The following is a 14,145-nucleotide window of genomic DNA, read 5'->3' on the forward strand; positions in this document are numbered from 1 at the left end:
ATTTTATTTGATATAAGATGGCCAGAGGTAATTACAGACGCCTGTGATAATCTGAAGTACCCAAAAGGGCCACTAGGTGTCTTGTGATTACATACATTTCTGGTAGTTTACTGGTACATTTAGAAAGTTTCCAGTAATATACACTCCATTTGCAACCTTAGGTGTGGAGACATATGGGCAGACTGAGCATGGAGGGCCACACCAGGTCAAGCTACCCAACAGACTGGGCTGGACCTCACTGCTATGGGCTGTACGAACAGAGAAACGTGAAGTCTGGTTCCAAATCAACGAGCCAAGGGATTGGATACATTGGCCTCTAACAGACAGACTCTTATTAGGCGTCACAAAATGGGTCAAAATGTAGACACATTTTATGGTTTGTTGGTTATTGAACTGGTTCAGACTTGCAAAGATACTGTACATCTTCAAATCAACTGTACATCTTCAAAATCAACACACCAACCTTAATTTGAGCCCCACAATAGGTAATTGGCATATCATGTTATCACTATGAAGTATTTATTTAACATTGACGTATTACACATGAATTATGAAACACTTTTACAGTACAATATATAAGCATGTATTTATTAACGTACCAATAGGAAATTGGAATTGACATGTAAAGTAATGTTTTATATGTGCAATGTAACTTAACATTATTAATCTAATGTTAAAGACTTCTCACTCTATCAACTTACACAACTGAGTCACATAATTATTTCATCATAATCAAAAGTGAAACCAGTCGACTCATCACAAGCCTCTTCCTCTAACACAGGGGTGTCGAAGTCTATAGTATTATAATGGCACATTATTTTCAGTTATGTGAATGAAAGCGGAATTATGGGTAGCTTCGAGAAGCTGCAAGATCTGTTTTTATAAGAACAGACAGTATGGTCGTTATGAGTGTGAAGTTATAATGGACAATCTCCATTTAGGAGTTTGAATAGATAAAAGAATAATGAGTGTGAATGGATGAGAGGATGGAAACACACTAAGATATAGGGTGCAATACGTCTGAGTAAACACCCCAGCAGTGGGAAAGGCAATCCACTGAAACAGTTGTGTTGTACATACAGGTAGTGTTTGTGGATGAATAATGTATACTACATAAAGGTTACTCAATCATACACTCATGTACCCTCTGGCTACATCCAAATAACCTCGACTTGTGGGTGACCTCCATAAAAGTGTTGTGGAATAGTATTATCATAGAAACACTAAACAAGTCCTGTGGTTTTCTACAGTATGCTTTAAACAGCTTTTCTCACGTGTACATTTGGATAGAAACACCTCAACGCTCTGTATTGAGTTGTGTTTTCTTTTGAAAAGCTGCTCTCTGTCAATGACGGGGAGATTAAGTAAAATAACAAAGAATGTTTCAGAACCATAGAAAGCATGACCTTCAACTGGGATGAAATAGAGAACTCAGATGTGGAGATGTAACTAGAATTATTAACAGATTCTACAGAAGTCGTGACAAAATATGTAATCAACCATCACTTCCATCCAGCAGCATAGGCAATTTAAAAGAACACTTCAATGCCATGCATTCATAGCCAAACATCTCAATTAATTTGTAAATGAACACTTTTCAACGATGTTGTCAAAGGTCTTTTCCATTGTGGCAGATTAGAATAAAAACAGAAACAGGGCAGGATAATACCAGGATAATAAAAGGTGTTAGCACACCAGACCACCAATGGCAACGGCTTCACAAAGGAAGTGAAGGAAAGGAGACAGAAATGCTACTAGGGGATAGATTTATCAAAGGTTTGTGTGTGTTAAATTGCCACAAAACCCCATACGAAGCATTCTCCCCTCCGATTGCCTCTACACAGCCACTAATGACGTCTTGATGGCTGCAGTTGTTGTTGTTGTTGTATTCCGTAGTTAATTCAGAAGGCCTTTTGATGTGTAACAAAGGTTAAATAATGGTGAGCATATGTGTTTGCTTTAACTAACTTAAAATGAACAATGTACAATGTCTTCGTCATCCACAATAAAGATCTACAGTATGGTATGCGTTTTGCACTTTGCAGTAATGTGAGTCGGAACATTTAAAGTTAAAACTACTAAACTGCGGTAGACCAGGACACATCTAAGACATTGACTTCTATTCCCTCTCAGGAATCCTCCTTGTCAATGATACCTCAGATAAAGCATCTATTTATGCAGTATCCTGTAAAACATCAGACAATTAAGGACTCACAGTCAGTGTCTAACACACTTTAATTTCCTAAAAGCACAGATTCAATTGTGACACACTATGACAGACATTTCACATATTTCACATTGCCAGGGAGTGAGCACGAGGCTTGCTGAACTAACAGAGCTAAATAAGTACTTCGTAAACCTACAGTAGTTTCTCAGCTCATCTGATGGGTTCTCTCCCAAAGGATCAGATAAAAGAGGTCCATCTCCGGCACTGCAGCATGGTAAATTCAACAAACTGTCACTCTCAAAGGAATGTGGTCCACTGTTACTCACAGAGGAATGCTGTCAACAGTGGGAGAGAAATGTGTGTGAGGTGAGCATAGTCAGCTCTAATGACGCTTGATTTCGGCATATCCATTTTGGCAAGGAGGGGAGAGGACCAGTTTAAGCTGTCACAAGAAATGCCCTGGGCCTGTGGCTGAGGAGGAGGATACACACAGAGCCACCAATGGGATGGCAGTGCCCCATGCCTCACAGGCCACCAGCAGGTCTCCTCAGATGGAGCATGCAGGAGGCAGGAGCTCCTTAACCCACACAAGGAGTCATCAGCCTGGTCTTGTGCTCTGTACCAGCACTAATACACTTCTCTCACATGGTTCATGTTCCTGTCATTATGGGATGGAGAGGATTCGGGGCTGGGGCAAAGAGCTGCTTCTCCACTCTACATTGCCTGAATGTTGATATCCAGGTCACACAGTTAGTGGCAGTTGCCATACCATCAGGGTTGTTTCTGAAGACTCCACCCCTGTGCGCTCTGCTGTCCCTTCCCTCAGTCTGTGGAAGCCCCTGCCCCCGGATATGACCGCGGCCGAGGTCACCCTGTCCCTGCGCCCCCCGTCTCGCTCACAGGGGCGCCCCCGCACCCACATCTCGGGGTCGTCACTGAGCTCATAGATGGAGCCGTCCTCCAGTCTTTGTTCCAGAGATTCCAGAGAGGAGTCAGACGCCTCGTCGCCCCGTGCCGTCAGTGCTCGCCCCGGCAACCCAGACGTGGAGCGTAGCCTGTACTGTAGCAGCACACCCCGCCCCTTGCCCCGCCCCTCCCCCTGGGAGGAGCCTGACTGCTGAAGAGACTCCTGGGAGGAGGAGTCACTGCGGTCCTCCCCTCCACAGGCAGAGTCAGGTCCGTCCCCCACTGAGTCCCTCTTCAGGAGCTCTGCAGACAGGGTGCTGGAGGTGGCCACCAGGAAGTCCACCGGACCACAGTGGGCATTCAGCGAGGTCATCCCCTTTCCTGCAGGACAGAGACACAACCAGAAAATCACAATGTTGACATACATACCCCCAGAAGCAATTAGTATTCCCATTTTGATAATGGATCACTTTTCATAGTGAAAAATGTAATATCCTCCTCCCCTCATCTGTACCTGTTATTTTGGGAATGCCCTCCAGTTTGGGCACGGGCAGGGTGATGATGACTCCCTGGGCAGTGCCCACCCACAGAAGCCCCTGGCAGATGAGCAGGCTGGTGACACGCATGCTCTTCTGGCCTACAACATAGGAATAGGGAAACATGAGAGTTTTGTTTAGTACTGTATTCCAATTACTTCTGGCACTGCATACAGTATGTTTACATCACGTCAGTCATTAGTGTCATTCAACAGTGCACAGTTATGCATGTTGTGTTGTGCTGTTGTGTTTACATGCACTTTCTTTGTTTCAGTACAATAGGCATTAGTTATATGTAGACGCTATAATTGTGAATTTACACACAAAACAGGAGCCTACACATGATGTTTATGGTTTTCTGGTTCCTCAGTCATTGGCTCTTGTGGTCCTGATATCTAGAGCTTAACTTAATATCCACGGCAACCACCTAATTGAATTACAACAACAGCCATGTGATCACTACTGAGAGAATGCTCATTTACATATAGAGCTGCATTTACATGGTTGTTCTGTGTCACGCTCAGATTATGACGTGTGATTCGCATGAGTGCTTAGAGAGTGCCTTAATTGATTCATTTCACCACGCATGAACACAGCCCAAGTTTGGAAGCAGCAGCAGCGCTGTGCAAGGAGGGAGTTGAGGCAGCATCGTTGAGGTGCATGTTAAGCTTCTGCAGAGAGCGAGGTATTTAGGAAAGAGATCTCAGAGGGTCAGGACAGAGTTAAAGGCACAGTGAAGAATTCCATCTTATACAGTTAATTCGGAATGTATTCAGACCCCTCTGCTTTTTCCACATTGTGTTACGTTACAGCCTTATTCTAATATACCCCATAATGACAAAGCAAAAACAGGTTTTTAGAAATGTTTGCAAATGTATTACAAATAAAAAACAGAAATACCTTATTTACATAAGTATTCAGACCCTTTTCTATGAGATTCGAAATTGAGCTCAGGGGCATCCTGTTTCCATTGATCATCCTTGAGATGTTTCTACAACTTGATTGGAGTCCAGCTGTGGTAAATTCAATTGATTTAACATGATTTGGAAAGGCACACACCTGTCTATATAAGGTCCCACAGTTGACAATGCACGTCAGAGCAAAAACCAAACCATGAGGTCGAATGAATTGTCTGTATAGCTCCGAGACAGGATTGTGTCGAGGCACAATCCTGGGAAGGGTACCAAAATATTTCTGCAGCATTGAAGGTCCCCAAGAACACAGTGGCCTTCATCATTCTTAAATGGAAGAAGTTTGGAACCACCAAGACTCTACCTAGAGCTGGCCACCCGGCCAAACTAAGCAATCGGGGGAGAAGGGCCTTGGTCTGGGAGTTGTCCAAGAACCCAATGGTCACTCTGACAGAGCTCCAGAGTTCCTCTGTGTAGATGGGAGAACGTTCCCGAAAGACAACCATCTCTGCAGCACTCCACCAATCAGGCCTCTATGGTAGAGTGGCCAGACGGAAGCCACTCCTCAGTAAAAGGCACATGACAGCCCGCTTGGAGTTTGCCAAAAGGCATCTATGTCACGATCGTCGTATCGAGTAGACCAAGGCGCAGCGTGTTGAGCGAACATACTTTATTTAATTAAAGTGCACACACGAATAACAAAACAACAAACGATACCGTGACGTCCTAAGTCTAAACACAACCAACTGGAACAAGATCCCACAAACACTAAGGGAAAACCGACAGTTTAAATATGGCTCCCAATCAGAGACAACCAGCCACAGCTGACACTCGTTGCCTCTGATTGGGAGTCACTCAGGCCAACAAAGAAATAAACAAACTAGAACTCCCAACAAAGAAATACAACACATAGAATGAACACACCCTGGCTCAACATATAGAGTCCCAGAGCCAGGGTGTGACAGTACCCCCCCCTAAAGGCGCGGACTGCGACCGCGACTCAACTAGAACAAAACAGGGGAGGGCTGGGTGGGCATTCCTGCTCGGCGGCGGTTCTGGCTCCGGGCTTGCCCACCACCCTCCAATAAACCCCCCATAGCGCCCCTGGTCCGGTCTGGCCCCGCTGGCTGGAGCTGAACTGGACGTAGCAGGAACGGTTAGCTTCAGCTCCGTTGTGGAGCAGTTGACCGGTACCTGATTAGGCACCGGTGACCCAGGCACGGGTTGTGCCGGACTGACGACGCGCACCCCTGGCTTGGTGCGTGAGGCAGGAAAGGACCGGACCGGGCTGACGATGCGCACCCCTGGCTTGGTGCGTGGAGCAGCAACAGGCCGGACCGGGCTGACGATGCGCACCCCTGGCTTGGTGCGTGGAGCCGGAACGGGCCTCACCGGACTGACGATGCGCACCCCTGGCTTGGTGCGTGAAGCAGCAACGGGCCGGACCGGGCTGACGATGCGCACCCCTGGCTTGGTGCGTGGAGCCGGAACGGTTCTCACCGGACTGACGACTCGCACCCCTGGCTTGGTGCGTGGAGCAGCAACGGGCTTTACCAGGCTGATGACTCGCACCCCTGGCTTGGTGCAAGTAGCAGGAATGGGCTGGACCAGGCTGACGACTCACACCCCTGGCTTGGTGCGAGTAGCAGGAACGGGCTGGACCAGGCTGACGACTCGCACCCCTGGCTTGGTGCGAGTAGCAGGAACGGGCTGGACCAGGCTGACGACTCGCACCCCTGGCTTGGTGCGTGGAGCAGCAACGGGCTTTACCAGGCTGACGACTCGCACCCCTGGCTTGGTGCGAGTAGCAGGAACAGGCCGGGCCGGGCTGGCGACGCGCACCGTAGGCTTGGTGCGAGTGGCAGGAACAGGCCGGGCCGGGCTGGCGACGCGCACCGTAGGCTTGGTGCGAGTGGCAGGAACAGGCCGGGCCGGGCTGGCGACGCACACCGTAGGCTTGGTGCGAGTGGCAGGAACAGGCCGGGCCGGGCTGGCGACGCGCACCGTAGGCTTGGTGCGAGTGGCAGGAACAGGCCGGGCCGGGCTGGTGACGCGCACCGTAGGCTTGGTGCGAGGGACAGGAACAGGCTGGGCCGGGCTGGCGACGCGCACCCTAGGCTTGGTGCGAGGGGCAGGAACAGGCTGGGCCGGGCTGGCGACGCGCACCCTAGGCTTGGTGCGAGGGGCAGGAACAGGTCGGGCCGGACTGGCGACGCGCACCATTAACTTAGTGCGGGGAGCAGGAACGGGCCGGACCGGACTGGTGACGCACACCACTTGCTTGGTGTGAGGAGCGGGACTGGGTTTCGTCCTAACCCTCCGCTCCCTCAGCTGCCTACCTAGTTCCTCTCGCCGTGCCTCTATTCTCACCCTCTTCCTTATCGCCTCCAGTAACTCTACCCTCTGCACCACTAACTCCTGCTCCCTCTGCGCCAATAGCCCCCTTAACCTGGTGGCCTCCTCACCTAACCTCCTACTACGCCCTGTAGCTGCCTCCTGCTGCCCCGTCGCCCATGCCGTGTGCCCCCCCCCTAAACATTTTTTGGGGTTGCCTCTCGTCCATCCGACGACGACACTGATTACGCCGTTGCTCCTCTCTCCGTCGCGCCTCTACCGTCTCCTTCCATGGCCGGCGATCCATCCCGGCCTGGATTTCCTCCCAGGTCCAGGACCCCTGCCCGTCCAAGATCTGCTCACACGTCCAGGCTGCCTGCTCCTGGACACGCTGCTTGGTCCTGGTATGGTGGGATCTTCTGTCACGATCGTCGTATCGAGTAGACCAAGGCGCAGCGTGTTGAGCGAACATACTTTATTTAATTAAAGTGCACACACGAATAACAAAACAACAAACGATACCGTGACGTCCTAAGTCTAAACACAACCACCTGGAACAAGATCCCACAAACACTAAGGGAAAACCGACAGTTTAAATATGGCTCCCAATCAGAGACAACCAGCCACAGCTGACACTCGTTGCCTCTGATTGGGAGTCACTCAGGCCAACAAAGAAATAAACAAACTAGAACTCCCAACAAAGAAATACAACACATAGAATGAACACACCCTGGCTCAACATATAGAGTCCCAGAGCCAGGGTGTGACAATCTAAAGGACTCTCAGACCATGAGAAACAAGATTCTCTGGTCTGATGAAATCAAGATTGAACTCTTTGGCCTGAATGCCAAGTGTCACATCTGGAGGAAACCTGGCACCATCCCTAAGGTGAAGCATGGTGGTGGCAGCATCATGCTGTGGGGAATGTTTTTCAGCGGCAGGGACTGGGAGAATAGTCAGGATCGAGGGAAAGTTGAACGGAGCAAACAGGACAATGACCCTAAGCACACAGCCAAGACAACACAGAAGTGGCTTCGGGACAAGTCTCTGAATGTTCTTGAGTGGCCCAGCAAGAGCCCGGACTTGAACCCGATCTAACATCTCTGGAGAGACCTGAAAATAGCTGTGCAGCGACGCTCCCCACCCAACCTGACAGAGCTTGAGAGGATCTGTAGAGAAGAATGGGAGAAACTCCCCAAATACAGGTGTGCCAAGCTTGTAGCATCATACCCAAGAAGACTCTAGGCTGTAATTGCTGCCAAAGATGCTTCAACAAAGTACTGAGTAAAGGGTCTGAATACTTATGTAAATGTGATATTTCATTTATTAATTTGTTTGTATTAGCAAAAATTTCTAAAAACCTATTTTTGTTTTGTCATCATGGGGTATTGTGTGTAGATTAATGAGGGGAAAAAACATTTTAATCTATTTTAGAATAAGGCTGTAACGTAACAATGTGGAAAAAGTCAAGGGGTCTGAATACTTTCCAAAAGCACTGTAAATGTCAGCTGACTACTTACATAGAGATTCTGTCTATTTCTAGTCTATGTCACAAAGAGCTGTATCAGAGGGGCAGCGGTTGACATGACCACCCACTCCAGGGTTAAAGTAACACTCCACCCAAAAACGATCTTTTGGTATTTGTTTCATTAGTCCATTGTTGATATAGTCCCAAAATGTTTTGCATGTCAGCAATTAAGTTTTCAAAATACAGAAATACAGCCAGTATGATGCATTTTGTATCATATGATGCTGCGTTTTGCATCATATGCAAAAATATTGTTTTGGGGTGGAATGTTTCTTTAACATGAACTGTCAAGTTAAGTAAGAGCATGTAGGCGCCAGCCAGGCATCCTCTAGGAACAGCAATGAAAGAGGATAATGACAAAGACTGGAGATTAGGGAGGTATTAAGCAATCCTCCACCTCCGATTTTTACAGTAATGCAGAGGTCTTCAGTGGGCTGATCTAAGGAGATGTTTTATGTGCTAAAAATAAGTCTCTAAAGATAACTATTTCGCTGTGATATTTCAATGAGGACCTTTTGAATTACATATTTTTGTATTAATAGAAAATGACTATTAAATCCATTAGCAAAATACATGGGTTTTTCTTCTCGGCTTTAGAAAACTCCCAGTTGTTGACTACATCAGACAGAAACCCCCGATGAGGAGCAGCACATTAAAGGGCGAGGATTTGGGGAATAGATCATTAATTCATGTCCTATCAAAATTAAGGGAGAGACCGATGGGAATGGAAGAGCATAGATCTGTAATAACTCTATCAGTTTTCCATGTTTCATGTGCACTCAGTGTATCCAGAGGAACCGGGTGCTCCTTTACCCATGAGCACTGCAGAAGAGAAAGTAAGCAGGAGCCCTCTAGCCACCCCTCATCCTAGGCCCCCTAACCCCCTTCGTGCCCTGTCTCCTAACTTCCCCTGAAGCCAACCTGCCACTCTCTCTCATTCTCATACATGCTGCATATTTCATCGGAAGTGTTGGAGTAGGGAGGAAATGACCCCAGGGTCACTGAACTATCTAAAGTCTAGACATCTGACCAATAGGCACTTGAAGAAGAAGAAGACATTCCTAACAAAAATGAACTTTGATCTGAGAAAGAAAAGTTTGTGCTTTCTGAACCATGTCTCTTTTTATTCTTTCCTTCTCCATCCAACTAATGAAAGAGGGCAACAACAGTGGACCTGTTGACAGTAACTCTCTTTGTCCGGCTGCTGAAGCTTGATTTGGTGCACTGCCTTTCTCTCCTTTCAGTTCTGTCTGACTCTGATCCTCAGTCCTTTTGACGTGCAGAATATCAAACTCTGTCTGAGCTGAGATGCATGGGGGGAAGAAGGCACATTTGAATACATCCAGACACCATTAGGAGAAAGGGAGCACAGGCTTGACTGAGTTGAGGCCCCAGGTTTTTAGGCTGTAATGGCTCCCTGGGCCATGGGTTCCTGGGCTGATATTGAATCAAATTGACAATGTGTGGAAGGACCACCCTGAAACAGGCTCTTTTCTGTTTCAGCCAGTCCGACGTGTTTACCCTGACTCCCCCATACTAACACTGGAAATACCTGTATTGGTTGATAAATATTTCATTTATCATGAAGGAAGGAAGATGGAGAGTGAGGAGAATGTATACAGCATCTTAAAGGGGTTGCAGTGAGAGGTAAAATTAGGCTGATATGAAGACAGCGAAGTTGGGTGAGAAGAAGAGAGATCTGGCAGTACAATATAAAAGGGAGACAGATAAGATGAGAAGAGAGAAAAAGTGAGAGAGAGAAGAGAAGAAAATAGAGACGCAGATAGAAAGAAGGCAAAACTGGCACGATACAAGCGTTGCAGGGACGTTGAAGGAAAGACAAGAGTGTTTCCATGGAAACTTGTGCAGTGAAAACCTTTGTCTGGCAGCATTGTAACAGCTCCTCAATGATTGAACTCCTTTTATTAATTCCTGCCTCTCACCCTATGGCTCCATTGGGGCTTCTCAGAGTCTTGAGATGGCTACTTATTCAGGTCAGTCCCAGAGCACAGGACCCAAGGAGCAGCTAGCTCCAGCAAGACAAGACCAGAATATCATTCAGCGTCGGCGTGGCTTAATAGACTAATGTAAAAAATTGACTAATGTATAATATAATAATATGCCATTTAGCAGACGCTTTTATCCAAAGCGACTTACAGTCATGCGTGCATAAATTTTTGTGTATGGGTGGTCCCGGGGATCGAACCCACTACCTTGGCGTTACAAGCGCCGTGCTCTACCAGCTGAGCTACAAAGGACCCATGTATGCCATGGGTTTTCCTCCTAACCCCACTAATACAGCAGGTCAGGCTCATGACAAAATAGATGTTGTGATAGAACACTAGCAAAGACATGTGGTTGACTCTACTGTATAAACGGAATGAAAACGTTGACCCCCGGAATGAGGAGGTCAAGACGAATCCCTATACCAACCTGAGTGTAGGCGTACTGTACTGTACCTGGGTTGTGCAAAGATACTCGCGTGGAGATATTGATTTCCTGCAGATGCTCCAGTGTCTCAGTATGGAACAGGCGAATAGAAGAGCCCTCACTAAAGGCCATCCAGACTCCTCCTCCAGCCCGCACCATATGGGCCACACTCACCATGGGTTCTGGGTGCACCTCAAACCTCTGGAAGAGAGAAGGAGAGAAGCAGTGAATAACATCACCATGGAAACTAGAGTAGAGATGGGACTTAGAATAGGCATAGAGCTGCCAAGCAAACGCTTACACAGAACATGTAGATAAAATAAATGGCAAAACAGTATGGCCCCCTTTAGACACAGTTTACATTGGTATTTTAAATGAAATATACTGTAGATCTGAGTTTCTGCAGAGATCCTGGTCTAAATGCAACAGAACAGATGTGATTTATCTTGTCAGGATGAGATATGAAAAGATATGAACCAGGATGTTGTCTGGGTTGGCTTTCTCTGCTATCAGATATATGAGGGTAATGGGAGAAACTGCTGAGGTACATAGGACCAGTCGGGGGGGGGGGGTTCTTACAGAAATCTGGAAATCTATAATATGTTGCATTCTGGCTATGGATAACTGATTACCATATAAAGTGTGACGTTACTGTCTGTAATTGCTTATTTACCATTGCTCTGCACATTGTAAAATGTATGTCCATCTACGTAGACATCCAATCCATAATGAAGTTATAAAATCATGGATATACAGTATGACTTCATTAAACAAATGCATAAACCACCCACACACACACACATACGCACACTACATAAAGTATGGTGTATCCATGGCATAAGAACCCCTCTCCAGGAGTTCTAGTTCACTGTATCCATGGCCAACACTGCTAATGTGCTCAGACATAATCATAAGAAGTGAATTACACATGAACGCCATTAACAAATGACATTCGGATATTACTTGTTAACAAAAGGCTAATAGAATGCCTGAGCGTAGGTTTGAGTACCCCTCTTTAGAGCTCTTTCACAAAACCCAAGTAGGCCAGATGACTGGATATTAACAACCCTGCACCAACCCAGAAAAGGCTATAGCGTGTCTCTCTTGAGATGGTAATGAACTGCACCAATGTTTCACAGACAGGGGCATCTTTTCTACTGTGTCAGTATACATCATCCTCCCACCCTCCGATTTCTCAAGACCACGGCAAAAGAGGAGGCGTTTCAGGCACACATTTTTAATAAGTAGCTGAGGAAGAGCAACGCGCCTTATCATGGCTAGGCATGCTACCCCCAAGGTCTGCACCATGACAGGGGCTGGCTCTGGCATCGTCTCCCCACTCCTATCACTCTCGGTTCATGAGTTGGGGGATGAGAGATTAGTCAGAGAGAGGGCTGAGGAGGGATGCTCCCTCCTGTGCACCGGAGGACGGGGATTACCACCTGTTTGTGTGCCCTTGCCAGAGGGACCTCCTTTGTTTGAGAGCGGGGAGAGGAGAGAACCCTTTGATGTGTTTTCTCTTTTAATTGACTCTGTGGCAGTAGGTGCCTGCTCTGCTCCGCCTAGGAAGAGAGGAAATCACATCCCTTCCATTTTCAAACCTTATTTAAAAAAAATGTTTTTTTCTATAAAATATTTTAATTCAAAGAGCCCTATTTCAAAGAATTTACTAACTAAATATATCAAATTAAAAGAGCATTGAAAATGTCAGTGAACCATGAGAAATCATTTGGGGTTTTAAATCAGTAATTTTGGCATGAACAGACCAATTGTTAATTAACAGGCTAATTGTTGGCTGACACCCTGTCATTATGACACCTTGTCTAGCATATGTTTCACTGGATATGTCATTATCTGACTGCTTTCAATTTGATCTGTCCCCTGTATCCCAGTGAGGCCAAACGTAAAACAATGCCATAGCCACATTAATAATGAATTAACTAGTAGGGTAATTGAATAGAAGAGGTTAGTGGAAGTGAGATCTGTTTACAGGGCTGCATGACTGCCGGCCTTGACAAAATGTGATACTGCCTGGAGAGCCTAATAGAGCACATATTTGGTACTAAGGTCTCTTCTAAAATGGATGGTGATGCTGAACAAGTAGTGGAGCACTCTTTCCTCACTGTCAAATAAAGTGATGGCAACAACTGTTCACCCAATTGACACACTGGTATTAGTGAGATGAGTTCTGCATTGCTTACAGCCATGAGAGTGGTAGCAGAGTGTGACAGAGGTAATATGCCCCTTCCCAGCACTGCAGTGTCACACAAACAGCAGCACCACCCAAGTCCTTCATCAGCAGAGGGGAGAATCACTGCAGGCTAAAGCCCCAGCGCTAAAGCCCCACCGCCTGAACAGCTGCATTACACTGGGTGACAAGGTGTCTGTTCTTAGGAGAGGAGCAAATCCACAGTCACAGTCACACAGCCACGGAGGTGAAGGAGGGAAGGAGGGGAGTGGGCATGGGCAGGACAGGGAGGAGAGGAAGGGGGAGTAAGCATCGTCCCCTCTTCTAGAGAGAAGGAGAGGGAGGGAAGGAGACATGCCATGCCATGCCTATCAATATTGATGAAAGGCCCTGCATCCACACAGGCTCTGACGACAGGCCAAATTTAGACCCCTCTTTTTTAGCTCATTCCTGGAGCTCTGTCATAATGCAGAGCACACACAAGGGTCCCTTCAAGCACAGACACACACAGGAGGAGAAGGAGGAGAGATGGATGCAGATCCACAGGGCTGCAGTGTAGCCCTCCGTGTTAACTGCCAGCTCTATTAAGGATCATCAATTCAAGACAGAGCAGCGCTGACAATAAGGCTGTTCTGACTTAGGTAACCGGGCTAGACCACTAAAGTAGAAGAGGGGTAAGTCCGAGTGATCACGACCCTGGCCTGCGCCCCCCATCTTGAAGTTATGGCTCAGTCCTGGCCGCAAGGACTGCTTCCCTGATCCCTGTACCGCATCACAGCCCCAGTGAAGTTAGCCCTCCAGGGTATGCATTAGTAAGGAAGACAAGGCTAAGAGAGGTGCAACCAGCGCCGACACAAGCACACACGCCTGTTCACCATGGAGGGGGGATACGCTGGGGCGAGCCAGACAGAACCTTGTCTCCTTTGCGTGGTCACTCAGCTGGCTAAGCTCTGATCTCCAGAGGATTGAACAGGGAGGAAAGTGTACAAGCATAGAGAGCCACTGCTGCCTGAAAGCTCATTCTGATGCCAACATCCCCACAAATACTTTAGCTCAAAGTATCAATGTAGAACTCAAGGAGTTTTGAGTTCCAATATAGTTTATAGTTCCAACATAAAGTGTGTTCAGTTGAAGGAAATGACAGT

General features: G+C 47.1%; 1 protein-coding gene across 1 annotated transcript in view; it reads right to left on the reverse strand.

Annotated features, from left to right (window-relative positions):
* Window positions 1-493: 493 nt before the first annotated feature.
* LOC311138617 (rho guanine nucleotide exchange factor 10-like protein) overlaps window positions 494-14,145 on the reverse strand; it is a 127,814-nt gene continuing 114,162 nt past the window's right edge. The window contains exons 24-26 of the mRNA XM_084173377.1: window positions 10,842-11,013; window positions 3,588-3,710; window positions 494-3,454 (exon numbers count right to left, since the gene is read on the reverse strand). Of these exons, the coding sequence (XP_084029503.1) occupies window positions 2,910-3,454; window positions 3,588-3,710; window positions 10,842-11,013 (840 nt within the window). The 3' untranslated portion in view covers window positions 494-2,909. The remainder of the gene's footprint in view (window positions 3,455-3,587; window positions 3,711-10,841; window positions 11,014-14,145) is intronic.

Source organism: Coregonus lavaretus (assembly GCF_964263955.1).
Source record: "Coregonus lavaretus genome assembly, chromosome: 12".
Lineage (NCBI taxonomy): Eukaryota > Metazoa > Chordata > Actinopteri > Salmoniformes > Salmonidae > Coregonus > Coregonus lavaretus.